The sequence below is a fragment of the Lutjanus erythropterus genome, chromosome 4 (assembly GCF_056507025.1).
Source record: "Lutjanus erythropterus isolate fLutEry1 chromosome 4, fLutEry1.hap2, whole genome shotgun sequence".
Taxonomy (NCBI): domain Eukaryota; kingdom Metazoa; phylum Chordata; class Actinopteri; order Lutjaniformes; family Lutjanidae; genus Lutjanus; species Lutjanus erythropterus.
Window position 1 is genome coordinate 2,665,242 of NC_139320.1, and position 27,653 is coordinate 2,692,894.

The following is a 27,653-nucleotide window of genomic DNA, read 5'->3' on the forward strand; positions in this document are numbered from 1 at the left end:
TTTTTATTTCCAAAGGTTGTACTATAAGCCAGTACCATTATGTGAGTATACAATCATAACAAAGTATAATGAGTTTCCACGGGTCCCTCATCGCTTTCCTCCACCCTCTTACATCCAAATAAACAAACCAGAACCAACAGACGAGCAAAAAAAAAAGTATACTTAGAACTGCACTGAACAAAACAAAACAAAAAATAAATCAAATTTTGAAGAAAAAGGTGAGACAAAAATGGTGACAAAGTTGATGGTAACAATTACTTCATAATCCATTATTTATGGTTTGTGTATAAAGGCTCTGTCCAAGTCCATTATTCATCTCCTTTTCAGTTTGGATCTAATTGGAAATCTGACAAATTATGTAATAAATACAAACAAGGATTTAAATTAAATTGTATTTTAAGGACTGATTTAGTGAATGAATGAACACAAACATACTGAAGACACACATAACTGCATCACACAGTGTAGTTAAGTAAGAGAAATTAACTTTATTTGTAGATCACCTTTTAAAACATTTGCAGTTTGAACACTTCGAGTGTTTTACAGAACACTCAGTTCAGATAAAACCAATAAAACAACAAACACCATAAAACAAGACCCAGTGAAACTGAAGTTAATTAAAAAAAACAACAATAAAATACATGTGATTTTAAAACATTAGATTTACTATACAAAAGCCTTCTAATAATAAAAGTAAGTTTGTGGAGTGATTTAAAAGAAGGTACAGAGCTTGTTAAGGTTGCTAAGGTTCTCCAAGGAATTGGTTCCCAACCTGTGGTCCAGGCCCCCCTTGGCAGACTTTGTCAGCTCTGAGGTCATTAAAATTACATTTGCAGTTGTTAACTACATTCACAATTACGCAAAAGTCTGTACACAAAAAGATACATTTTTTGTCCTGAGTTTTTAAAAGAAAACACGTAATAATAATACCAGAGAAGAGAAACTAGAAAAGAGACATTTGGTAACAGTAGAAGTTCTCAGAATGGAACCACTTAATTTCTGTTGATTTTGGACAGTAAAGCTTTGGAATGAGTCACATATCCTTTTGGTGTGTGTGCATGTGTGCCCAGTTGTGCAGGGCTCCGCTTTCCTTAGATACCAGAAGTGGGGGGTTCCAAGGAATAAGGCTGGGAACCGCTGCTCTGAGGTTCCACAGCAGTTAGTAACAGTTCGACATGGAATTGATTTTAAATTCTTAGTTACATTCAAAGCCCTGCATGGCCTTACACGCACCTACATCATAGAACCCTCCTAAGAGATGGCCAGAGTAATGTTGCAGAGACGTGAGACATGGTTTTATGTCTTAGAATTAGTTACAAGTTGTTTCAGATCAAATCTCTGTCTGTAATTAGTAATTAAAACTAGTATAAATGCAGTAGCAGTGCAGTAAAAAATATAATATCCTCAGTACAGAACTGCTGTTATTGTCTTTGTCAAATGTAGTAAAAGTTTTGCTGTATTTTAATGTTGAATCTGAATAAATGTGTCAACTCTTTAAGCAGGTAAAATGTAGTGGACACACTGTGTGCTGCTGTGTGTACTGTTACCAGTTTGTTAGCAGTACATGTACAATGAGCGCCCTCTGTTGGTAAGATGCTGTTATTTCACATTAGACAGAAAACACTATCACAGCAGAACAGTAGCCAGTTATTCGTCAGGGGTAGACAGTACAGGTAAATAGCATGCAGACAGTCAGTCAGAATACTGGAGGGTCAAAGTCTGTGTGAAGGAAAAACTGTTTTTTCTTCCAAACATATTATACATGTTTGAGCATAGTTGCTGAAAACGTGAAAACACTCAGACCTTTGTAGAATTGAATTGTCCCCCCAACACTATATAAACCCCAAAAACTGACACGTTTTGTTTGTTTGTTTTTCAAGTCTGTAATTTTACTCCTACTTAAGTGTGCATCACAGTATGAAATCTACTTCACTACATTTAAAATCATAATTCACTCCTGAGTAGGCCTACAACTTTGAGGTGGAGGAGGTACACAGAAAATTTGAGAAACAAAAAACTATTTGATTGAATGCTGCTATTTTACTAATGCCTTAAACATCAACAGTTAAAAAGTAACTAATACTCTGAGTAGTTTTTGAGAAGAATATTTTGTACTTTTATTTTAACACCAGTAGTTAATTGCGGTGCATTCTTTTGTGGCTCTGTTTGTGTGGAATCATCCACAATATCATCAGAGTCAAATGTACTGGTTCCTTTGCTCTCAACTTCCAGAAGAGAAATAGCATTCAGCCCTGGGAGTCCTCAGTTCTTTTTTAGTCCTCCTGCAGGTGTCTGTCATGCCAAAAAACGGCTGCTTTTCTCTGGATCAAACAGTCAGAAAAAGGTAACAGAACTTCATGTCTTTGGTAACAGCAAAGGTTTGTCTTTGTGAAACTTCAACATGTCTTGTAACTGAGAGCGTTCATCACGACTGTGGCCAAACTGCCTGACCTTTTCCACTCTAGTCATGTGCTTTTTTCCCGTTCTTTATCCATTTTATTTGTTTTTCAACTTGAGCTCCACTCCTTCTGTCCTGACTTCATTTGAATATTTAATCCACTTGAAGGGGAGGCTTTACAATATTAGGACGGTGCATCACCCGAATCAGATGGGCTGATTTATTTATTTATTATATTTTATTTTTCTCTCTTTTTTTTTTTCTTCTGTTGGTGGCCTTGCAGCTCACTGGGTGGTCCAGCCCATCTGGCATTTGCCAAAATTGCCAGATTGCCAATCCATCCTGCACAGTAGAAGTTTCAGTCTCATCTTTTTTTTTGGAACTTGTTTTTGGTTTCAACCACAGAAATACAACCAAATTATTAAACTGCCATCCTTGGTTCTGTGTGGCATTTTGCTCCTACATTCCCACTAAACTGTTCTATTATCAAGGTGCCCATTCCACATCATGTCAAAGTACACACTCTACTGTCAAGGTGTTCCTTACAGTCCATGCTGTCTCTTTCTCCTCTGAATCACAAGCCTTTCAAAGACATGTTTGGTTTGATGTCTCCTGTCTTTAAAGGAACAGCTCACCCCAAAATCAAAAAGACATATTTTTCCTCTTGCTAAACTACCTGGATAGTTTTGCTGTGAGTTGCAGAGTTTTGGAAATTTCAGCTGTAGAGATGTCTGCCTTCTCTCCAATATAATGAAACTAGAGCAGCTTGTGGTGCTCAAAGCACCAAAAAATACATTTGAAAAACTCAACAGCAGTGCCTCTTTCTAGAAGTCATGATCTGGTTACTCAAGATAATCCACAGATCTTGCGGTGAACAGTTTCATGTAGGAACTACTCTCTTTCAGTAGAAATTGTAAATTCTACTACACTCCTATTATCTTGAGTAACAGGGTCATGATTTCTGGAGTTTTTTAAATGCATTTTTTGGTGCTCTGAGCACCACAAGCTGAATGCCATCTGGTCCAGTTATACTGGAGAGATGCTGATATCTCCAAAAACACCAGAAAATCTAGATGGCTCTGCAGGCCAGAGGTCTATATGTATTTTTGATTTTATGGTGAATTGCCTTTTAAAGGGTTGGAGAGGATGAGTGGATCGGTTTGGCTCTTACTGGAGCTCAGCACTGCCTGCTGTTGTTGTGGGTAATATTGTTATCAAGTTTTGGACTACAGCTCTAATAGTGTTTGAGTCATGTTGACTGGTGCTGGTCTGAGGACAGCTGACCAGTGGACGGAGACTGGAGCAGCTCCACTGTAGCAGTGTTGTTGTTCCATCACAGTGTGTCTCTCTCAGCTCAGCTTCTCTCCACACTGAGTAAATCTTTAACCCACCAGGCTGTGGAGGAAGGAAGGAGTCACCATCTCACCTGCCCGACGAGTCTTTTATTGCGTGTGTCTTGTGGACCTTGTCCGTCCACAGTGTGAGCAGGTGCACGCTCCGAGGACACACTCAGGACTCCATGAGGTCCTCCACAGGTAGGCTCTGTCTCTCTCTGCTTCAAAAACTAATGATTCTATGATTTGACTATTCAAATATGAGCTGCTGCTCGGTGCTGTTGACAGAACTCACTTGTGTCCATGTGCAGGTAAGTCTCTGTCTCTGTGTGCTGACTGCTCTGCTCATACTTTCATGTAGGACCTATCTGATGTGTTGTGTTGTACAGGTGCTATGTTGCAGGGCTGCTCTGGATGAACACCACACACAGCCTGCAGTTGTTTTCTTCCTGGTTAAACATTGTTCATGCACAGTCCTTGTCTCATTACTCACTGTGACTGTTACATTTCTTACACTGTTAGACTGGAGACGTGCTGTGAGAAAGCTGCTGACGCGGACACAATCAGGCTAAACTGTCCTCAGCTCAGTTATCTTGGCTATCATCCTGAAGCCACTTCCTTTATTACAGTGTTGGTGTTGCAGGTTCTTGTGTAAATGTTCACACAGAGGTGTTGGCTGTGGAAGAAAAGTGATCCACTGATACAGAATAAGTGAAGGCTGAGGTGCTGCTGTGAGCACAGCTGTACAGCTGCAGGTCCATCTGTGCTTAGGGTCAGTGGTTTAGTGATCTAGAAGCTCCAGTGAGAGTGTTCTTAGTATAAAAAGGGACGGTTCACCCCAAAATCTAAAATATATATTTTTATATATATACTGTTGTTACTAATGAATAGTGCTTGTAAAACTGTTGTATAAATGTAATATCGCACCTAAGGTCGTGCTGTTGGACTGAATATTAGCACCACATCACAGACATGCTTCAGTTCCTCCCTGCAACCCTTCAGTGTCTCAGCTGTGAAGATAACAGCTAATAGAGAGCAGATAAAGAAAGAAAAATACAGTGTCAGCACAGAGTGTAGATATGTGTTTGTGTTGGATGTTCTGACTGGTTTGGGAGTGGACTCAGGAGGAGACAGAGATGAAGTGATCATTTTGGTTTGTGTGATTTATTAAATGAGGAGGAGATATCAGAGCAGTGAGGATCTCTTTAAAGCTCCAGTTCTGTGTGAAGCCGTCTTGTTTTGTCTCATTACTCAAATGGAGAAAACCTCTACATTCAGTTTGCACTGAATGAGGCAATATTTTAATCTCATACTATTATCTTAAATTTTAATTAAATATGAAAGCACAGAGTTGACCCTAGCAGCTAATATTTACTGAGCCAGTTGTGAGTCTTGGTGTCAAAAGCAGAACATTTCTCATGTTTTTGTGTCTACCTGACTAATAAGGACACCAGTTTTTGAAACTGTTCCAGTATTGAGTTAGAGCGCTGCAGCTGTCAGCTGTGAGACAGGCTGCAGTGTCATCTTATGAGCAACTGTGAACTGTCAAAGTGTGTCCACTGCTCTTTTTGTCACTGACAGGCTCAGATTGTAAAGTGTGTGACAGCATTATGGAAAGGATTCCTACAGAGAGATTTTTGTTAAAGAGTCAGATATGTTTTGTTTCACCACAAACAGCTGTATTTTCACTATCACCAAACCCACCAGACTCCAGTTACAAAAGTGACATTTTAAGAAGAAGGCATACTTTACTAACCCCCTGGGGAAATTACATTTTTCACTCTGTTGGACATTTTTATACATACACAGGCCCGAAAGACATACACATGCGTCAGAAAGATGTCAGAGCAGTGGTGGAAAGAGTACTGTTACACTGCTAAAATATTATCCAATTACAAGTAAAAATACTGGTGTTACTTACATATAATTAAAAGTACAAAATATTCATATCAGTATTAGTTACTTTTAACTGTTGATGTTTAATGCATTATCAATAGGGGTTTCTGTTTCTGTTACCAATAGTTGAAAATGCTAACAATCAGTTTGTCATCAATAATTCATCAGACACAAAACATGCTTTTTTTTTCTTCTCATTTTCTGTTTTTTGTTATTTTTTTCTCATTATAAGTCTTAGATTAAATGATTAAGTTTCCTGCAATTACTGCCATTACTAGTACCATTTATTTGGTCAAATTCTCAGTGGTGATTAATGGATTAATGATTAATCATTATCATCCTCACTCCAAACCTATGTCATTGATTTCATTGGCTAATTTGCAATCAAACAACCCGATTGGCTACAAAAACGCAAATGAAAGGTTTGGATATTAATTCAACTTGTACTCAGTACTCAGTACTTAATTATGATTTTAAAGTAACTAAGTAGATTACACAGAATAATGCATACTTAAGTACAAGTAGAAGTACAGACTTGAAAATCTACTCATTAAAGTACAAGTACCTAAATAAATTACTTAATGACAGTAATTTGAGTATTTGTAATTAGTTACTTTCACCGTTGTGTCAGAGTGAGGGGGCTGCATACATATAGTATACACATATAGTCAGGCGCCTTGAACAGTTGGGGGTTCGGTGCTTTGCTCAAGGGCACCTTGACAGTGTCCAGGAGGTGAACTGACACCAGTCCACACTCTGTACTTTGGTCCATGCAGGACTTGAACTGGCAGCCCTTTGGTTCCTTACAGCCTGGATCCTGCCACCCAGGCATTGTCATTTTCACTCCAAGTCAACAGAAACAAAATAAAAGTCACCCAAAATGTCTTGACTCATCTTACAACAATCACCAGCTCTGGTTTGGTTGAGATCAACTCAATTCACTGAGTTAGATGTGAAATCTGAAAATATTCTGGCTATACACGTCGTCTCTCCCCACTGCTTCTCTGATATCTGACCTCCCTCTTGTTCCTCACCCAATATTTTCACATCTAACTCTGTGAATTAAGAGTTTATTTCAACCAGACCAGAGCTGATTGTTATTGGAACAGTGGAAAGATGAATGAAGATGTTTTAGTGAGTTTTATTTTGTTTTTGTCCAGTTTAAATAAAGATGACAGTGATAAAGTTACCGTATCTGTAAATGGTGTTTGGTGAAAGCAATAAATTGTCCATTTCTTATTAAACAAAACATATCTTACTCTCTAACAAAAAGCTCTGTCTCTGTAGGGATCCTCTCCATAATGCTGTCAGACACTTTTTTCTTTACAGTGGTAAAAAAAAAACAAAAAAAAAAAAACTTAGAACTGGACCGATTTCAAAAATGAGTCACTTAAACACAGCAACATGGGAGAATTGGCCCCGGGTTGACAAATACTCAAGTTACTCAGTAAGCCCAATGCAAAATTCATTGTTTTGTTTCTTCAGGAGTCATTCAGTAACTCTCATCTGAACACATTTTTAATGAACTACTTGTGTGACTGTGGGCTGCTCAGACTGGGCCCTGTGAAGAAAAGAAGGGGCCACAGGCACCAGTTGTTTATGGTTGTTGTTGTTGTTGTTGTTCATTGATCATATATTTTGAATAAAGGCATGAGGACTGTTGTTTGAGTGTTTACCTGAGTGTGTGCTGATGGCAGAGCAGGACTCCAGCTGTGTATCTCACTGTGTCACTGTCACTCCCACAGGCTGCCAGGATGACATGGAATTTCCACGGTAAGTTCAGCTATAGACACACCACTATCTTAGCACTAATACCTCCTAATAACCAGAAATCTGCTGCTTTTTAAAGCAGACATGTTTTAGACCATTTTCTACAAATCTGAAATATTTCAGGGTAGTTGTAGTAGCAGGGTCTGAGGTTCACTCGTTCTTGAGTATAAGGACAAAACCATAGTTTGAGGGGGTTTTATTCTTTAGTTATTCTAGAAAAGATATTTTAAATGATAAATGATTAAATCTTGTAACAGGCCAATCTTCTAGTGATTAATTTTTTATTAAATCAGCTCCATCAAATGGAAAATCTCAGTTGATGTCTTACGGAGTTGTCAAAATGTTCTGTTCAAAATGTGTCTCAGAGTTCTCTTAATACTAATCAGATACACAGAATGACTACAGAGTTGATGATGTTATGGTTGAGACACATCTGATAGAAATATTATTGAATGAATTTGTCTTAACATAGAAAGTTTACCAGTTTTTTAGCGGCATCCCTGCCTTTATTAAACCAGGAAAAGAGAAAGAGGTCCTTAGGGTATAGATAACTCTTTATATGCCTGATTAAATCATGTTGGACATGAAGTTTAAAGGACCAACATTCATATTCACATTCATAAAAAATCTATTTTGAAACATAGTTGATTATAATAACACATATTTATACCTCTGTTATCAGCAGGTGTTGTTAGTTTTAGATTTTTTAGGGTTTTCACACATTTTTTAAATTGTTTGAAGTTGTGAATGCCAGAAAACTGGCACAGACCAAGTTTGGAAATTTAAAAATTTAAACAAACCAAAACGTTTCAGAAATTACACTTAATTCATATATTTAAAACAAAACAAAGAAAAAACAAATCAGAGTGCTGGTATAAGATTTTTTGTAATTTTCTTTTCATTTCCAAATTCACAAGAACGGGCTATTTTCTCACTTCCATCTCGTATCTTTCCATGCAGACAGTGCTGGTTTGATTCATCCAGGATTTAAGACATCTGTCTCTGTCTCTGAGGTTTCTGCCTCCAGTGCAGCACAACAGTGAAACATGACATGAACAAAACTAAACACCAACATTCCTGTGCAGGAGCACTGTCTCTGATAGTCTTGATGATTCACACACTGTCAACAGTTTCCATAGGAACTAAGACGTAGTCCTTGTGAAAACTGTTGACAGCGTGTTGTGTTCATGCCACGCGGTTATAAACTTTGATAACACTGAAGACCGCAGATAAAAGCTGAACTGTGAGCTCACATGTGCAGGACTATTCACCTGTTAATGATTGCTAACATGTGCTGTTATTGTTATTATTATTCATTACTATCTTTTCAACTCTGTCAGCAGAATGTTGATATCAGATGATTTGGCAAAATGTCTGATTAATGTTATGTGAAAATGTTTTTTTATTAGCTCAGTACCTTTGATATACAATATCTGCACCTTCAGCTGTGGTACCATTATTGTTACAGAAAGTTTTGAAAAATAAAGTGATTGAACTAGATGATGTAGGGGAGAGTGGAGTAATTTATACTTATGTTGTCTGCTGGGCAAGGAAAAATGAGACAGTGAAAACATTTACCCTTATTTCAGGTTGTCTCATGTCAAATGAAATCCTCAGAATGCATTAGTGACATTGCATGCATTAATGGTCTTGAAAATATGACTTTGAAAAATTAAGTGCTTCTGGGGTTCGACTTGCCCCAGGTTAGGGGTAAGTTGATCCGAGTCAGTGTGTACATAAACTGATCACCTGAAGCCAAGCATCATTTTAAAATAATTCAAAGTAATTTAATAATGCATGTTTCCTTTCCAAATAGTTGTATTTCTTGTCTTAAAGCTAACTTGTTGTTTATGTTAGCTTTAAGACAAGCAAAACAAATAAAGTGTAAAGTAACAGACAACCAATAGAATAGGTATTTTTTGTGATTTCTTGTCCCTAGTTACAGAGTGCAATTCACTCATATGTAAATATGGACAGCTGTTAATGTACATTTGCTATGATTACATTACTTATGATCAAAAACTGGTGAGTTGCTAACTCTGCCAACTTCAGTCTCCTCCCCTCCATCATGATGTGCAGAATCATCCAATCATTCCCATTTCCTTTCTTTTTCATTTTTATACAGATATGGTGATGATGGATGATGATGATTGGTCACGATGATTGTGCAGTGAAAATGTAATATTGTGACAGCGCTATTCTGAAATACTGTTCAAGTATCTGGAAGATAGTAGAATGAATGTTATTAACATTAATATGTAGATAATATCTCTGCTGAAATGGTCAGCAGCGAGAATTAAATACAACTTTCAAAAGACTGGTATGGTCCTTTAAAAAGTTTTAAACAGACACGATGCATACCACTTTATATGTTCAAGGGACACTTCACAACAAAATAAAAAGTACATATTTTATATTCCTTTTCCTCTTCACTGTAGTGCTATTTACCCATGTAGATTTTTGTGTGAGTTTCAAAGTTTTGTAGATACTGCCCATAGAGATGTCTGCCCTCTCTCCAATATAATATGACTAAAATGGTACATTTTAAAAATTAAAAGCCAGTGCCTCTTTCCAAAAATCATGACCTGCTTACTCAACATAATCCACAGACCTTGCTGTGAGCAGTTTCATGTAGGAACTACTTTCTTTCCAATAGATTCAAACATAGTTCCAGTAGATTCTACTGCATAAAGAAAGTAGTTCCTACATGAAACTGTTCAAAACAAGGTCTGTGGATTATCTTCAGTGACTGGGTCATGATTTTTGGAAAGATGCATTGCTGTTGAGTTTTTTAAATGTATTTTTTGCAGATTTGAGCACCACAAGCTGAGTGCCATGTAGTCTCATTGTATTGAAGACAGAAGACAGACATGTCTACAGCGATATCTCCAAAACTCTGCAACTCAAACCAAAAGAATACAGACTAGGGGGAAAATATGTGTTTTTGCTTTTGAGGTGAACTGTCCCTTTAAGTTTCCCTGCTGTACCACTCTCTCATACTGACTCCATTTTTAATTTCTCTTCACATCAGTTTTACCTTCAATCCAAAGGAAGGGATTGATAATCCAGCTCTGGTCATCGCTGATGATCCTGGTGAGTTTTGATACACACACCTTCACAGACACTTTCAAAACTCCTGTCTTAAACTCATTTCCCAGCATCCCATCAGTGTTGCTGATTTTTACTGACCCCTGTGTGCAGAGCCTGATGAGAGCCTGGTGCCCAGACTGTGCCAGCTGAAGCGTCTGGAGGGACAGAGCTTTGGCTTCTACCTGCGTGTGGACCAGAGCGGCCGGGGCTTCGAGATCAGAGACGTGGAGCCGTGGAGTCCTGCAGAGCTCAGCGGGCTCAGAGACGGAGACCGAGTCCTGGAAGTCAACGAGGAATATGTGCATGACATGGACTTCTCAAGGGTTAGTGTCCACAGTTCAGTAGACAACCAGTCCACCCATCTGCTGTCCACACAGAGGAAGATGTCACAACATGTTCTGGTTTCTATGAAATTAATTGTGCATATTACTGTTCAGTTATTTAGGTTTAGAGATTTGTTCACAGATTTGTTCACAGGTCAGTCCTTCTCTGTCTAATATGGCAGTGACATATGATGCAGGCCAGTGTGGCGTCTCCTCAGTGGCTCTTTCCCAAACCAGCCCCTATGCCACTCCATGATGAGTGTGACTTGGTGTAGAGTCACACTCACAGCTGCAGAGGGTCACTTCAATAAGGGGGAGGGTGTAAATACACCAGTAAGCTTTGGAAGCCCTCACCTTTCTGTCACACAAACAGGAACATTCATCATGATGGATACTGTAATTGAATACATATTAAAACAATAATCTTATAAACAGCACTGACAAAGATGTAAGTGGCAATGACATGACACACTCAGTACATTCATGACATAATGAGCTTGTGAGAGGAAAAATTATAAATTAAATAAATAAATTCATCATCTCATTTCCACATGTGAATGAAAAAAGTCTGTCAAAAGGCTGTTTGAGGTAAAGTAACTTCTTAATGATCTTTGGAAATAACCGCACCTTACATGGAACTAACTTTCATGGCGTTTCCTCCATCCCAGACACAAAACACACGCTACACCTGAGAGGAGTGTGGTTTGTGATCCTGCATCAATGCAGACTCACCATTGGAGGGATTTATAACCGACTTGGCCTTCTGGCTGACGGGTTTGGGACAATATTCAATGTGGTAGACACTCCACGTGAACACGCAAACTGAGTAGGAGTGTGTGGGTTTGTGATTGAACCAGTGTCTCCATATGTGTCAAGTCCAACTACTTAGCGGGAAATGTCCTCTTCTTGCTCTGAATTTCTGGGACACACGATACCTTGCAGTACATTGCTACCTCTCAGGTCAGGGTTAGGCTGCAGCGTGGAGTCTCTATCTGCACAGGTGTCATCCTGTCACAGTGATGAATTTAAGGACTGTTTTTTGTTTGGTTGGTTTTTTGCAATCTTTGACTGGTTCTTGGTGGGATTAAGCAGGGACTGATAATGGCATGATAATGTAGTAATCTCTCACAGAGTTGACAAAATGTTTAATTAATTACACAAATTTCACATATACAAATCCTTCAAGGATAAATGTTCACCAGAAAGTTGTAATAGGAGTGGTATACATATATATATATATATATATATATATATATATATATATATATATATATATATATATATATTTCTTTATAAGTTTTAAAGAATTTCTGATGAATTCTGAAGAATGGTTGTGATCAGACTAGAGGGGTGGTGGTGTTGAATTCTGAACTGTAATCGATTAACAGTATTTTCATATAGTTGTTTTTGTTCACAGAATCTTCCATTTAATAAACAGCATTCACAGTAAAATTTATGTTGTTTTCCTGTCTATCTCCATACAACCTACTCTGTAATCACTGATGATGTTAATGTTTTCAAGTTGCAAACATTGGACTCTTTCCTCCTATCTCTACCACCCATCCCATATTATGTAAACGGAGTGTAACTGATAACCCTGTGTTGTGTGTGGTCAGCTGGGTGGTGACAGACAGAGAAACACCACTGATCATTGGTTCATCACTGCTTTCCCTTACAGTTTGATGAAATATAAACAGAGTGGATTGGTGTAAAGGGTTTGGCCTGAATGTGCCCTCGTCTCCTTATCTTAACCTGAGCTTAATCCTGATCACCTGTGAGGGCTGAGAGAGGACGACAGATTGTTGTCTGATGCTCACAGGTTCACAACATGACCTCCTGTGTTCAGGATGGACATAAATACTAAAGGAACCAGGTGTTTGGGACACTAGTCATGGAACTTCAGTTAATTCACTGACAGCATTTGGAGGATTACTTTAAAAATGTAATGTGATACAGTTACTTATTACCTGTTGTATTATAATATTGAAGTAATGTATCTTGATTACTTTATGTTACTTTCTGATTATCTCAATATATAATATAGTAAAATTGTTACGCCTAATATAGTGTTTTTAGGGCTGTGACTAATGATTATTTTCATCATCATTTAATCTTTCGCTTATTTCCTCAATTAATGGAATAGTTGAATGAATAATCTGTTTTCTGGTCTCTATCATCACTGAGATCTCATCCTCCAACCTCTTCACTTTCCTCTTTTGGTCCACAGCTATTCACTGTAAAAACTCATCATTTCAAGGCATCTGTCTTCACTAAATTTTGGGATTTTATGTCAAATTCAAACTCAAGTTTCAGAAAGTCAAAGAATTCTGTATGTCAAAAGTTCTCTATTTATCATTATTTGGGTGCTTGAAAATCAAATGGTTGCAATTGAAAATATTAAATTATTAACCATTATTCACTTTCACTTTAATAAATTCACTTAACAATTTTTGAAATACAGAAGAGGTTCAACTTTATCTAAAGGAGAAAAGCAAAATATGTCAAACCAATGTATTGTGATACAGTTACTTATTACCTGTTGTATTATAATATTGAAGTAATGTATCTTGATTACTTTATCTTACTTTCTGATTATCTCAATATATAATATATAGTAAAATTGTTACACCTAATATAGTGTTTTTAGGGATGTGACTAATGATTATTTTCATCATCATTTAATCTTTTGCTTATTTTCTCAATTAATGGAATAGTTGTTTAGTCAATGAAATGTCAGAAAATGTCCAAGATGATGTCCTCAAATGTGTTGTCCTCAAAACCCTGTTCACTGAATCCTTTGTGCATCTGTGTAATGATCTGACAGGTGGTGAGGAAGATCCAGTCATGTGGCTTTCACCTGTTTCTGCTGGTGCTGAGGAGAGAAGAGTATGAGCAGGTAAGTATTAGGAATAACATGACATTATAATTTAGGCTAATTTTACAAGAATGGCCACCCCAAACCATTTTGGTAGCATTAGAGGTAAAATAAATAAATAAATAAATAAATAAATAAATAAATCAGTCAGGTTTATCAGGCTACACTCATTATGCTAAAAGTAAAGGGCTAACATGTAGTTAGAGCTAGCCCTGATAGCTTAGCTACCAGACATTTAAGGTTCAACACATCATTGATAGTCACTGATAATTGTGGTTATATTTAAAGTCTATGTAAATGGAATTCAGTGTTTTTCTTCTTATTATACGTTAGAAAATAGAGGCTGAAAAAATAAAAAGACAAAGAACTATGTGGTACCGAATTATGTTGCGTTAGATTGAGAAACTGGTCTTAGTTTCTGTGTTCTGGATTTTCCATCCATCCATCCATTTTCTTCCGCTCATATGGGGCCGGGTCGTGGGGGCAGCAGTCTAAGCAGGGATGCCCAGACTTCACTCTCCCTGGACACTTCCTCCAGGTCTTCCGGGAGGATCTCAAGGTGTTCCCAGGCCAGCTGAGTGACATAGTCACTCCAGCGTGTCCTGGATCTTCCCCAGGGCCTCCACCCAGTGGGGCATGTCCAGAACACCTCCCCAGGGAGGCACCCAGGAGGCATCCGATATAGATGCCCGAGCCACCTCAGCTGACTCCTCTCGACGTGGAGGAGCAGCAGCTCTACTCCGAGCTCGTCCCGGGTGACAGAGCTCTTCACCCTATCTCTAAGGGAGCGCCCCGCCACCCTGCGGAGGAAACTCATTTCAGCCGCTTGTATCCGAGATCTTGTTCTTTCGGTCATGACCCAATGTTCATGACAGTAGGTGAGGGTAGGAACATAGATTGACCGAAAAGCCGAAAGGCTCAGCTCCTTCTTTCCCACGACAGACCAGTGCAACGACTGCATTACTGCTGCTACCGCACCGATCTGTCTGTCAATCTCACGCTCCATCCTCCCCTCACTTATAAACAAGACCCCAAGATACTTGAACTCCTCCACTTGAGGCAGGAACTCTCCTCCGACCCGGAGGGAGCAAGCCACCTTTTTCCAAAGAACCATGGCTTGGAGGTGCTGATTCTCTTCCCAGCACTCAGCTGCAAACCATCCCAGTACATGCTGAAGGTCCTGGTTCAAAGGAGCCAACAGGACAACATCATCCACAAAAAGCAGAGATGAGATCCTGTGGTCCCCAAACCGGACTCCCTCCGGCCCCTGGCTGTGCCTAGAAATTCTGTCCATAAAAATAATGAACAGAACCGGTGACGAAGGGCAGCCCTGCCGGAGTCCAACATGCACCGGGAACAGGTCTGACTTACTGCCGGCAATGTGAACCAAGCTCCTGCTCCGGTCATACAGAGATCGTACGGCCCTTAGCAGAGGGCCCCAAACTCCAAACTCCTGAAGCACCTCCCACAGAATGCCATGAGGGACACGGTTGAATGCCTTTGCCAAGTCCACAAAACACATGTAGACTGGTTGGGCAAACTCCCATGAACCCTCAAGCACCCTGCGGAGGGTACAGAGCTGGTCCAGTGTTCCACGAGCAGGACGAAAACCGCATTGTTCCTCCTAGAACCGAGGTTCGACTATCAGCTGAATTCTCCCCTCCAGCACCCTGGAATAGATTTTACCAGGGAGGCTGAGGAGTGTGATCCCCCTGTTGGAGCACACCCTCCGGTCCCCCTTCTTAAATAGAGGGACCACCACCCCAGTCTGCCAGTCCAGAGGCACTGTCCCCAACTGCCACGCGACATTGCAGAGGCGTGTCAACCAAGACAGCCCTACAACATCCAGACACTTGAGGTACTCAGGGCGGATCTCATCCACCCCCGCAGCACACTTGGCCTGCCGGTACCTGTCGGCTGCCTCAGGAGTCCCACAAGCCAACCAAGCTTGATAAGACTCCTTCTTCAGCATGACAGCATCCCTTACCTCCAGTGTCCACCACTGGGTTCGGGGATTGCTGCCGCAACAGGCACCAGAGACCTTACGGCCACAGCTCCAAATGGCCGCGTCAACAATGGAGGTGGAGAACATAGTCCATTCAGACTCAATGTCTCCAACCTCCCCCGGGACCTGGTTAAAGCTCTCCCGGAGGTGAGAGTTGATGACCCCTCTGACAGAGGGTTCCACCAGACATTCCCAACACACCCTCACAATACGTTTGGGCCTGCCAAGTTTGTCCAGCTTCCTCCTCTGCCAGCGGATCCAACTCACCACCAGGTGGTGATCAGTTGACAGCTCAGCCCCTCTCTTCACCCGATTTTTCAAGACATATGGCCGAAGGTCAGTTGACACAACTACAAAGTCGATTGTTGACCTCCAACCTAGCGCTCGTGCCACGTGCTCTGATGGACACCCTTATGCTTGAACATGGTGTTCGTTATGGACAAACTGTTACTAGCACAGAAGTCCAATAACAGAACACCACTCGGGTTCAGATTGGGGGTACCATTCCTCCCAATCACGCCCCTCCAGGTAACGCTGTCGCCACCCACGTGGCCGTTGATGTCCCCCAGCTGAACAACAGAGTCCCCAGTCAGAGCACTTTCCAGCACCCCTCCCAAGGTCTCCAAGAAAGCCGGGTACTCTGCACTGCCGTTAAGCCCATAGGCCGAAATAACAGTGAGGCACCTATCCCCAACCCAAAGGCGCAGGGTGATGACCCTCTTGTTCACCGGGGAAAACTCCAACACATGGTGGCTGAGCTGGGGGGCTATAAGCAAGCCCACATCAGCCCACCACCTCTCACCGTGGGCAACTCCAGAGTAGAAAAGAGTCCAGTCTCTCTCAAGGAGCTCCCACACTAGCTCAGGCTCCTTCCCCCTGAGCGAGGTGACATTCCATGTCCCCACTGTGAAATTCCATGTCCTGGGATTGGGTCGTTGAGGCCCACACCCACGACTGCCACCCAAACCACACTGCATCGGGCCCTTCTGAACTCTCCCGCGGGTGATGGGCCTATGGGAAGGCGGGCCCATGTTGCTCATTCGGGCTGGACCCGACCGGGTCCCGTGGGCAAAGACCCGGCCACCAGGCGCTCGCCTGTGAGCCCCAACCCCAGGCCTGGCTCCAGGGTGGGGCCCCAGTAATGACAATCCGGGCAACGTAAATGACCCTGATCTTTCACCACTCATTGGGGGCATTGGAACCACTCTTAGTCTGATCTGTCACCTAGGACCTGTTTGTCTTGTGAGACCCTACCAGGGGCAATTAGCCCGCGACAACATAGCTCCTAAGATCATTCAGGTTCTCAAACCCCTCCACCATGATAAGGTGGCAGTTCAAGGAGGGGTGTTCTGGATTTTACTTTATTTATTTATTTATTTATTTATTTATATTTTTTTGTTGTTGTTGTTGTTTGGTTGTCTGGTGGACCTGGCTCAGTGACATGCCACACAAAGGAATAACACACCTTCACTTTTCAATCTCAGCATCACTCTTTTGTTTATTGTACCTGTATTTGCATTCAGCAAACTGTAAACCCCAAACCATTCATAACATAAAGTTGATTGTAGTCCACACAAAACAGGCTTCTCATGGAAGCCCATTTCCTCCAGTAAAAAAAAAAAAAGAAAAAGAAAAAGAAAAAAGTATGGGATAAAAATTTGAAATTATGAGATGGAGTAATAATCATGACATTTTTATTTTTATCTAATTATGATAGAAGGTCATGATTCAGAAATAAGAAGTCGAAATTATTATTATTATATAATTATGACTTTTTATCTCATAAATTTGACTTTTTATTTCATAGTTATGACTTTTTTATCTTATAATCTCTATTTTTCATTTATCTTATAATTATGAGTTATCATAGGGATTTTTTTCACTGGCAGAAATGTGCTTTCATACTTCAACTTAATTTCTGAAGCTTATTGAAGTCGAGCCCTCACGTTCACGTTCAACTCAACTTGTTTCACAAAACTCAAATAAAACTTGTAATTAATTATTCAACCTAAATTCAGTTAACACTTCAACACTTAAATATGACTATTGTGAGTTACTGTGATTCAGTTCCTCTGATTCATGCCTCCATGAGTTGAGTCCTGCTGATGTCTCTCCTCTCCAGGCAGTGTCTCTTGGTGTGGACTTGCAGATGCTAGCCAAGGCCTCCAAAGGGGACAGCTGGTCCAGACCCAGAGTGTGTCACATCAGCAGAGACCCAGAGCATGGCCTGGGAATGTCCATCATCCCAGTGCAAGGTACCAGCACACCACCGTCACTGTTTGACAGAGTGGTAACTACTCATTTACAGCTGCTCTGAGGACAACACACACACATCCTGTAGGTTTTAACTAATTCGCAAGCAAGCCAAACAGTAGATGTTGTGATGATCCACAGAACATTAATGATTCAACTCTGCAGACATTTGTTTAGGTCAGTTTTGAACTTTGGACAGAGCCAGGCTAGCTGTTTCCCCCTGCTTCTTGTCTTTATGCTAAACTATGCTAACCATACCAGCCCTGTACTCAACACACAGGCATGAGATTACAGAGGTGAGGCCAAGTCATCGGTTTCCAAGTCTTTACACTTAAGTCCCAAGTCAAGAAATCTCAAGTCAAGTTCCAGGTCCTAAACTTTGAGTTTTGAGTCCTGAACAAGTCCTAACTTAACAGTGATTATCCAGCACCAGTGATTTACAAAGTTACTTAGCTGGTAAGCTAATGTTGGCTAAGTACCACTACTCCATAAAAAAACATAGTTCTTGCGCCCGGGGCAGAGCCTTACGTGCTGCGTCACACAGAATGTTGTGTGCCTGATGTTGTTGTCCATTCACCTTGGGTCGCCTCATCACTTTCTGGACAAACTAACAAAACAATAACCTAAAAAGTTGTTTATTAACCTGATACTTCCTATAAGATACCTCACATCTGATTGTAGCTTCAGACAGAGAGGAATTTTGCAAAGATACACTTTTTTGGCTCCATGCCCTGCCCTGATTTTTAATGACTTTCACCTGACTGAAGATAAATTCTTACACTGACCATCATAACATTATAATGGAAAATCTAACTAAATCAGAGGGTGTAGAGACAAATACAATACAAGACACACAATACTTGTGTCCCCTCATTGATTGATACAGTTGATTTGATATTTGTGTTAACTGAACTAGAACTAGATAGTGTTAATATATTTTGACAAAATGGACTAAATTATGTCCAACAACAACAATACACTAAGATGTGGGGTCTGTGTTCAGATATCAGTGTAGTATCTTGCTTACGTAGCCTTGCTTACAAGGCTCACAGACACCAAATAAACTGATCTCATCTCATGAGCTATAACAATTAATTGATTAACTGATTATTAATAGATTATTAATCAATTATTAAATTAATCTGCAACTGTTCTGATAATTGATTAATCAGTTTGAGTCATTTTTTTAAATAAAAAAAGTCAAAATTCTCTGATTTGAGCTTCTTACATCTGAGGACTTTGGGCTTTGGAAATAAAACTAGCCTTTACTTTCACACTCAGTCCAACCTTTTTGTGTACTCAGAGCACAGGCTGAGACTGTCACATCACTTGCACATGAGCTCGCTGAATTGTGAATTACTACGCAATGCAAAACCATGTGAGCGTAATACCAAGTTTTTAGGGAGACCTGAGAAAGTATAGCGTAAATGATTGGTGGAATCACACTTTTTAAATAACAGACTTTGGCCTTGGGGGAAGGTATCAAGTATTTTCAAATCAAAAGGCTTAAATTCAATTCAAGTTATTGATGTTTGAGCCCAAGTCAAGTTGAAAGTCTTAAATTAAGCCTGAAGTGTGACTGGAGTCCACACCTCTGTGAGATTGATGCATTTTCTCATCTCACTCTCAGAAAGACAACAGTAGGAGCTCCCAAAATGCTGAATCATTCCTAAAAGAACCTTGTGTTTTGCAGTAGAAAAACTGCCTGCATTGTTCCACCCCTACAGAGAGATTAAGTGCCAAATCATTTATTAACTGCTGAGAAAGTTAATCTTGTTCCAAAGTACAGCAGTTTTATACCACACCACCCTGATGATAATGACTGAGATAACAGTACAGATGTGTCACAGGTCAGAAGGGCCAGTACGTGGTGAGCACAGTGACTGACAGTCCAGCAGAGAGAGCAGGTGTCTGCACTGGAGACAGACTGATCTGGATCAACGGTGTCATGGTGTCAACACTCACACACTCTGTCCTCAGCAGAACTGTAAGACTCACACACACACTCCATCCTCCCCTGTCCTCAGTCAGATCTGTGTGGTTTGTCAGACTGAACGTGTGTGACTCCTGCGCTGTGTTTGGCTGACAGGTGAAGAAGAGCAGGGACTCAGTGACGGTGCTCGTCATCGACAGTGACAGTGAGTGTTGCTACGTGAGGAGGAAGATGCCCGTCCTGCCTGTGGTGGCAGAGTGTCGTGGCCTCCCACACACTGCCAAGACCATGCATCTGGTTAAAGGACCTGACGGATACGGCTTCCTGCTGAGACAGGAGAAGCTGGCGGGCTCTCGACGGATAGGTATGCAGAGATACACTGAGGCAGAGTCCAGCAACTCTGAGAACTAGAACCAACCTGTTACCCACCAATATTGATTCAATATATGATCTGTAGTAGAGAGTCATCAGTGACCTGTCTACATGAAACTTAGCAAGTTTCTGCAGACAGAAGAGCTGTTGTTGACCTCTCATACACACCATTTCAATATCAAAGTCAAAAGTGAGCTTGCTGTCAGTGACTGAACCAAGGTATTTATAGGTGACAACAGCTTCCACCTCTTGACCCTCAGTGATGATGGTCTGAGCGGTAGAGGACTGCGTCTGAAATCTATGCACGTCTTTCGTTTTTGATACATTGAGTTGAAGAAATGAGTTTTTGCACCAGTTTAAAAAGTAATCAACCACAGGACCATGACTTGATTCATCATTGTGGAGAAGACTGACTATAACAGAGTCATCGTCAAACTTTAAAATATATCTGTTCTCAAACTGGCTCCAACAATCATCTGTATACAGAATATAAAGGAGTGGAGAGAGAACACACCCCTGGAGAGAACCTGTGGGTGAGGATAGTTCTCCTGACATGCACTCATTCACCCTCACCCTCTGGGTTCTGTTGGAGAGGAAGTCCAGGATCCAGCCTGCTAATCTTGAGTCAGCAACAAAGTAAACTTTTTACAAGCAGCCAAGCTACTGATATCATGAATTTAGTTAAATATATTTTTTACCCATTGCACAATGTTTTTGCAGGTCACCCGCCACGAACATGCGGTTACACTGACGGACACATGACAATACACAGACACATACACCCTCACTTCATAGAGCCAGCTTACCATTTTATAAAATCAGTGTGAACCTGATATAAGAGAACAGTTTAGATTAGACAAAGATAGTGAGGACAAATGCTGGGAAAAGATTCACAACTACTCAAACTTAACTACTCAAAGTTTAAAAGTCTACATAGTTTCCATCTGAAGGACATTTGTAGTGGGTGTCTCTGTGCCAAGCTCACTGAACCTTTTTTCCATGCCGGAGTCTCTATCTCCATCAGTTTTTTTGTCTTGTTGGATCATTTTCATCTGTTATGCACAATATGCACTGACGGATACATCAATGAATCATCTTTTCTATGTGTTATTTGTTCCATCCATTTAAGCTGAAATCGGTCTTGATGTTGGGAAGCAAGTGCACAATAATGCAAAATAAATGAATAAATAATAATGACGATAATGTGTTTCAGGAGCTCCATTGCTGTGTCCTGGGCTTAGCACCACCCAAGACATTTATGACAGGTTTAAAGAAATCCAGGCAGAGTGGGGGTTTTTTTCACCCTGATTGCAGAATGTGCATTGATGAAGCTGAAGCTTTCTCCAGCACCAAGCACTGTGGAGAGACATCTGACTAGGGAAGGTGGTGTAAGTAAACATGTCAGAAAAATACCTGATATCTGAAAACTCAGTTTAAAGGAGAAATCTGTAATATACGTGTCATCAGAGATCAAGGAAACATGTTAAGTTGAAAAACTCACTTCACCTGACATGAATGCTGCAGCTGTGGTGTCCCCCTTTGACATTTCCTTCCTGGACCAGAATTACTGTTTTGTATGTCTGTTTCACATTAATCAGAGTTCAAATTAATGCTAAATTTTCACCAAATGAGCAACTGTCTGTTTATGAGGCGTAAGAAATCATTTAGATGTTTATAGTATAGGGGACACAAGTATAGTTAAGCAAAATGTTAATGGAGTTTGGCAGCAGTGAGACAGGCAGCCACTTAACTCATCATCCAGAGTGTGTTATTTCAGAGCAGTGGACTTGTGAGAGAAACACCTCTCTTTAAAACAGGATTACAACCTATTTAATATACAGTCTATGGATCCAAGTCACTATTTCGACTGCAGTACTTTTGGCTACATATTGCCCCTTTAAGTACAGTAACAAAATATTTGTTTGTGTATTTAACATGTATGTTGATGTTTTAGTTTGCCCCATGTTCTGTCTATTAACACTGAAGAGGCAGAGTTTATGACCTCTACTCCACTCTGCCACCAGGGGGCAATTCAGATGCTATGGCTTCACTTTTGGGGAGCTGTCATGTGGTCCATTTGTAATATATGTCAGTGAGTGAAACCATCGTGCTGCCCTCAATTTCACAAAATTTTTATTATTCGCCTGGAGCTGGAGGGATGAACCTTTTTCACCTTTTGAACAGGCCCACACCAGAAAAAGTTTGAGAACCACTGTCTAAATGCTGTTGACAGGCTCTGCACCTATAAAACCTGTGCTGGTCCAACCCCATTTACATGACACTCTCCTCAAAAGCATGTTGGTACCTTTCTCGCAGTAGTTGATTCAAAGTCTCTGTGACCATGTCTCTGAACCAGTTCACGTGCTGCGGGAGGTGGATGCAGGAAGTCCTGCTGAGGGGGTGGGGATGGAGGACGGAGACCTACTGCTGGCGGTCAACGGGGAACCTGTGGAGTCTATGGAGCATGAGGACATTGTGAAAAGGATCAGACGGAGTGGTGATAAAGTTACTCTCATCACTATATCCATACCAGGAAGAGACTTTTACAGAGAGGTATGATCAGACACATTAATGTGGACACTGTATCAAGACCTGCCTTTAACCACCGTCTGCTGTTCTCCTGCAGTTGGGCATCTCTCCCCTGCTGTTCCATGACCCGTGTACCCCACACGATGGCAGACAGCAGACTGTCTCCCACTCCAACAAGAACCAGAGAGAAACTCCCTGGAGAAATGGGAATGGACATCTGACATATCCCACAATGCAGGAGATACAGGTACGATCCTGCTATTCTTTACATCCTCTGTACTGTGACCCAGCAGCAGTACTGTGTCTGCTCACAGTCAGGGGCCACACATGTAGAACTGTACACTCTTAGAAAATAGGGCTGAGGCTCTACCCAGAACAATTTGCGTCTGAAGAACCCATTCTTGATGAGATGGTATATCAAAGGTTCTTGGGTTCCATCAAGAACCCTTTTTGGAAGAAAGACTTGTTAAGGATTGTTGAAAGCATGAGTCTTCATCCTCAAATATTCAAATGTTTTGAATGGTATTTTTAAATGTAGATGTATATGAAAACCTCTTAATCAATTTGGTTTACATCTGTTCTTCTACCTCATCTGTAGAACACAATATGGCTCTTTGTAGAACCCTCGGAAGACAAGAGGATTGTAAGTGGAACCTGTATACAAAGTCTTTCTTAGATCCCCATCAGTGGGTTAGATAAGACTCATGGAATGTAAAAGTTTTCATCAGGGTGCAGCTCATTCCCAGGTCGTCAAATACTGTACCCACACTCTGGGTTGGTACTTGTTGCCTTGGTTAGTTGGGTTGGTCAAGTTTGGCATGAAGAGTGATTGGATAGGGTTAGGGAAACAAATATCAGGGTAAGCCAATCAGAGGCTGAGTAGGGTGGGTCATGACTTTGTTCTCCTGAAATAGCCATAGTTCAGTGCCCAGTAAATGTGTTGTTTCAAGATTAAATGTCACATTAGAGTGTCCTTTTATTGGGACCAGTCCAAGCACACGTGTGTGGGAAGTAACCAAGTACAAATACTTCATTACTCTACATCAGTAGAGTTTTCTGGTGTCTGTACTTTCCCTGAGTATTTATTTTTCTTACAACTTTCTTCTTTTCCTCTCTTCATTTGGACACAGTTATCTGTACGTTCTACTCCTTACCTTTTCAAAACAGACTTGTTACTGTAGTGTTAAGGCATTTGAGGGGAATTACTGATTATTTCATTTTGCTTCATTGCGTGCTGCCTTCCAACATTCAGATGAAAAATATGGATCAAGACAAAAATAATAACAAGGCATTAGGCAAAAACAACATTAAGACAAACAATAATGTTGTAGAAGACAACAAGCTGTAAAAAGACAAAACCAACATAAAAAATGATGTGAAGTATGTAACATGACAAAAACAACTAAATGAGATATAAAGACACAAAAACAAGACAAAAACAATGTAAAACATCTAGCAAGACAAATAAAAGACTTAAGAAGATGAAAACGACACAAAGAACACAAAACAACATAAGATGTAACGAGATGAACACGATGTAGAAGATGAAACGATGAAAATGACATAAAAGACAAGATGTAACAAAATGAAAACAACGTAAAAGTTGTAAAAGATGTAACAAGACAAAAACATGACAAGACATAACATGACAAAAAAATGATGTAACAAGATGAAAGTGACATAAAGACACTATGACATGAAAATATAAGGCGTCACAAGATGGAAATGTCATAAAGGACGTAACAAGACAACACAGAGTGAGAGGGAGACTGGACCACGGAAAGAAGGCGAGGTTCAGTTAGCTTTGCACAGAAATCCAAGTATAAATGTCCTACAGAGGGAGACTTACATTTCAGAGCCTGTACTTCTTCACTTTTACTGCAGTAAATAAGTTGAACCAGTACTTCCACTTTTTTTACACATTTATCTGTACCTCTTCTTGAGTAAAGAATGTGTGCCACCTCTGATCTTGACAGAAAAGTGCTCATTAACACAGATTTTAACACGTTTGTGAACAAAATTTGAGAGGAATAAACCTTTTGTGTGCACAGAAGAAGTCTGAAATCTTTGACTCCACCTCATGAGAAATGGGACCAAAACCAGTGATGTCTTGATATTTTTGTTGAGTGAACATGTCTGAGCACTGAGAATGACTGAGAACTGAGAGTTTATAAAGCAGTGTGAATATGTACATGTGAGAGGAGAACAAAGGTATGTGAAAGTGACATTAGAGTGTTTTTCTGACTGAATGAACATTTTTACCTGGCTTTGTTTTTCAGCAGTCAGAGAGAACAGATGATGCTTTCTTGTGATGGATGGATGAAGAGAGAAAAACGAGGAGCTCGGGTCTAAAGAAACAAATGATTTGACAGCAGACTGAAGCTGTAGATAAAGCCCGTTTGTTTTTTAAATCACCACTGTGTCACTGTCTCCTGTGTTTTAACACAGGACTGTCCTCCAAATCTGTAATGACATCACATGACCTGCCGTTTTAACCCCGTGATCTCGAACTCTACAGTCTGATTCATATTTTTCTGTCAATTATAAACACTGGTTAGTATTTTGTGTGAAAATTCTTATATAGTGTAAGATATAAGCTGTGAAATATCTCCATCAAAGTTCTATATAGAGAAATGTGCATTTTAAATATGTTTGTAACGTGAACATACTCTGTACTTTACTATTCATTCATATTAAATATTTTTGTGATGATTCTTTTTGTGTATATATGCATGTAAATTTTTTGTTCTGTATCTGAAAGCAGAGTATAAAGTGTGTGTTCTATTTATTTTGGGGTGGAACTGATCCATGATTGATCTGCTATCATTTATTAGTGTAAATGTACAGCAAAATCAAATCAGTATCACCTTAACATGTGAACATTTTAGAGGATTTTGTCATTATAACAATATATTTTCATGTTACACCATATTAACTTAAAATTTTTAAGTTTGTGATAACTTTGTTATAAATATTTTAAGTTAAAATACTTATAACAAAGTTATCACAAAAAGTTTCACATTCTAACAAGATATTTTCATTTTACTACAACACACAAACATCGCATCATTACGAGAAACTTTTCTTCCTAATAACAGCGTGCTATTTATCTTGTTAGTGTGAAATGTTTCAAGTTATAACATGATAAAATATTGTTTTAATGTGACATTATTGCAGAAATACATTATCACATTACAACAAGATATTTTCACATTATTACAACATATAAACTTATCAGGTTATAACAAAAACCTTTTCCCAAGTTATCACAAGTTATCATGTGAAATGTGTGTTACAACAATGTAATAATGTACCTGTAAGTTACTGTCAAACATGACAGGTTTCATGTGAATATATTGTTATAACATGAAAACATCTTCTTAAAGCAATACACTTTTCATGTTCTTAAATGATACTGATCCATTTTTATTTTTCAGGCAAGGCAGAAATACACTGCTGTATAAATCTAAGTTACTCATATTACACAAGATGTGGGGATAATGAAGTGTACATTCTATATAAAAAGTATATAGTGTATGTATACACACATGGGGGTGTTGAAAAGTGAGGATGTCAGGGTGAATCCCACAGACCCTCAGACTGATATGAGACAACATATCATCTTTGGGGTTTAGACTTTTTAGTAAAAACATGGTCTGAAGTGTGGCTGCTGTGTTAATGTGGTCTGATGGTGTGAGAGGCTGTCTTCAGTCTTTGAATCCTGAAACAGAAGTATGGACAACAAGGTTTGGCATTCTTTAAATGTCACATTTAATGTTTTCACCATTATTTTCCAGATGGAACCTTTTGAGTCGACCTCACACTTTCCAAAATGACAACCGTCAACTGGATAGCTAGTCTTTAACTTTGATTTACAGTGCTTGAACGCAGAGTTTAATAGATACATCTAGGTACTGTATATACTGCAAGTTTTATTCAAATTACAATGCATCTGATTAAAACATCAAATATACAAACATTGTTTAGGACAGCAAATTATAGGAATCCAAATATTTCAGTAGTTGCTGAGTCGTGGTTAGTCTCTCACATAAATTTGTCAGTTATTACTCTACAATTTTCCAAAATGAGCATCATTTGATTCAAGTACTTCATTCCAACACAAAAGAAAACATAGGAAACTACTATATCTACACAAAGAGTTCATACAGGCGATGGGGAGGGAGAGTGACGGCTGGCACCACTGCTGGCTGCTCATTCCTGAGAGAATTCCCATTCAGTCTCCAATAGACCCACAGCAGGGCTCTTTTCTGTGATCTCATTCCTCACAATAGTCCTGGTTGAATGGGTACATGATAATCTGATCAATAACGCATGGCGTCACTGTGCAGTTATTTTACATAATGGGCTGAAGTGGATTATCATCATGTTAAACTATGGCAACGTGGCAAATCAAATTATGATCCTCATCAGGAAAAGTCAACGGCAAAGTGTGTCAGAGGGAGTCAGAGAACTGAAGTTATTTCCAGGTCATTTCAGACTTTTGGGTGACATGACAGAGAGCTCAGTGCACTGCAAGGTGAAAACACCTGTAACTTTTTGACAACAAAAATTAAACACAAGAAAATGAAGAAATTTGACCATCCACAGGTCGCACCAAGAAACACAAGCAAATGAAAGATCTGACAAGATCATGGACATTTCCAGGGGACACTCATGGACACAGTGGTTATTAAGTGTCTGCTGTTTTCATATTCTAGCAGAGAGATGTTGTGGATTTTATCTGAGAGCAACACTTAACCCAGCAAACAAATTCAGGTTGGTCTTGTGATCATGATTTGTAAACTTAGGAATTAGGAAAATATGGAGGTAGGAAGTGATTTAGGTGCTACTTACACAATGTTTTCAATATAAAAC

General features: G+C 39.8%; 1 protein-coding gene across 2 annotated transcripts; it reads left to right on the plus strand.

The window, feature by feature from the left end:
• Positions 1-3,839: 3,839 nt before the first annotated feature.
• LOC146327356 (Na(+)/H(+) exchange regulatory cofactor NHE-RF3-like) lies at positions 3,840-25,493 on the plus strand. 2 transcript variants are annotated; one of them, XM_084716769.1, is made up of 11 exons: positions 3,840-3,933; positions 7,374-7,401; positions 10,430-10,491; positions 10,600-10,811; positions 13,636-13,707; positions 17,814-17,946; positions 19,795-19,931; positions 20,034-20,241; positions 22,606-22,802; positions 22,876-23,025; positions 25,061-25,493. In XM_084716769.1, exons 1-11 carry the CDS (start codon positions 3,918-3,920, stop codon positions 25,088-25,090), a joined length of 1,245 nt encoding a protein of 414 aa, XP_084572895.1. In that variant the 5' UTR covers positions 3,840-3,917; the 3' UTR covers positions 25,091-25,493. The 2 variants fall into 2 exon arrangements, with proteins under 2 accessions (XP_084572895.1, XP_084572894.1); XM_084716768.1 differs by having other exon boundaries at positions 3,841-3,933; positions 25,058-25,493.
• Positions 25,494-27,653: the final 2,160 nt, after the last annotated feature.

Excerpts from the sequence above, each read along its gene's own strand:
- LOC146327356 (XM_084716768.1), top strand. Across the intron at positions 7,402-10,429 it reads GATGACATGGAATTTCCACG|TTTTACCTTCAATCCAAAGG; the intron begins GTAAGTTCAGCT and ends TCTTCACATCAG. Across the intron at positions 10,812-13,635 it reads ATGACATGGACTTCTCAAGG|GTGGTGAGGAAGATCCAGTC; the intron begins GTTAGTGTCCAC and ends ATGATCTGACAG.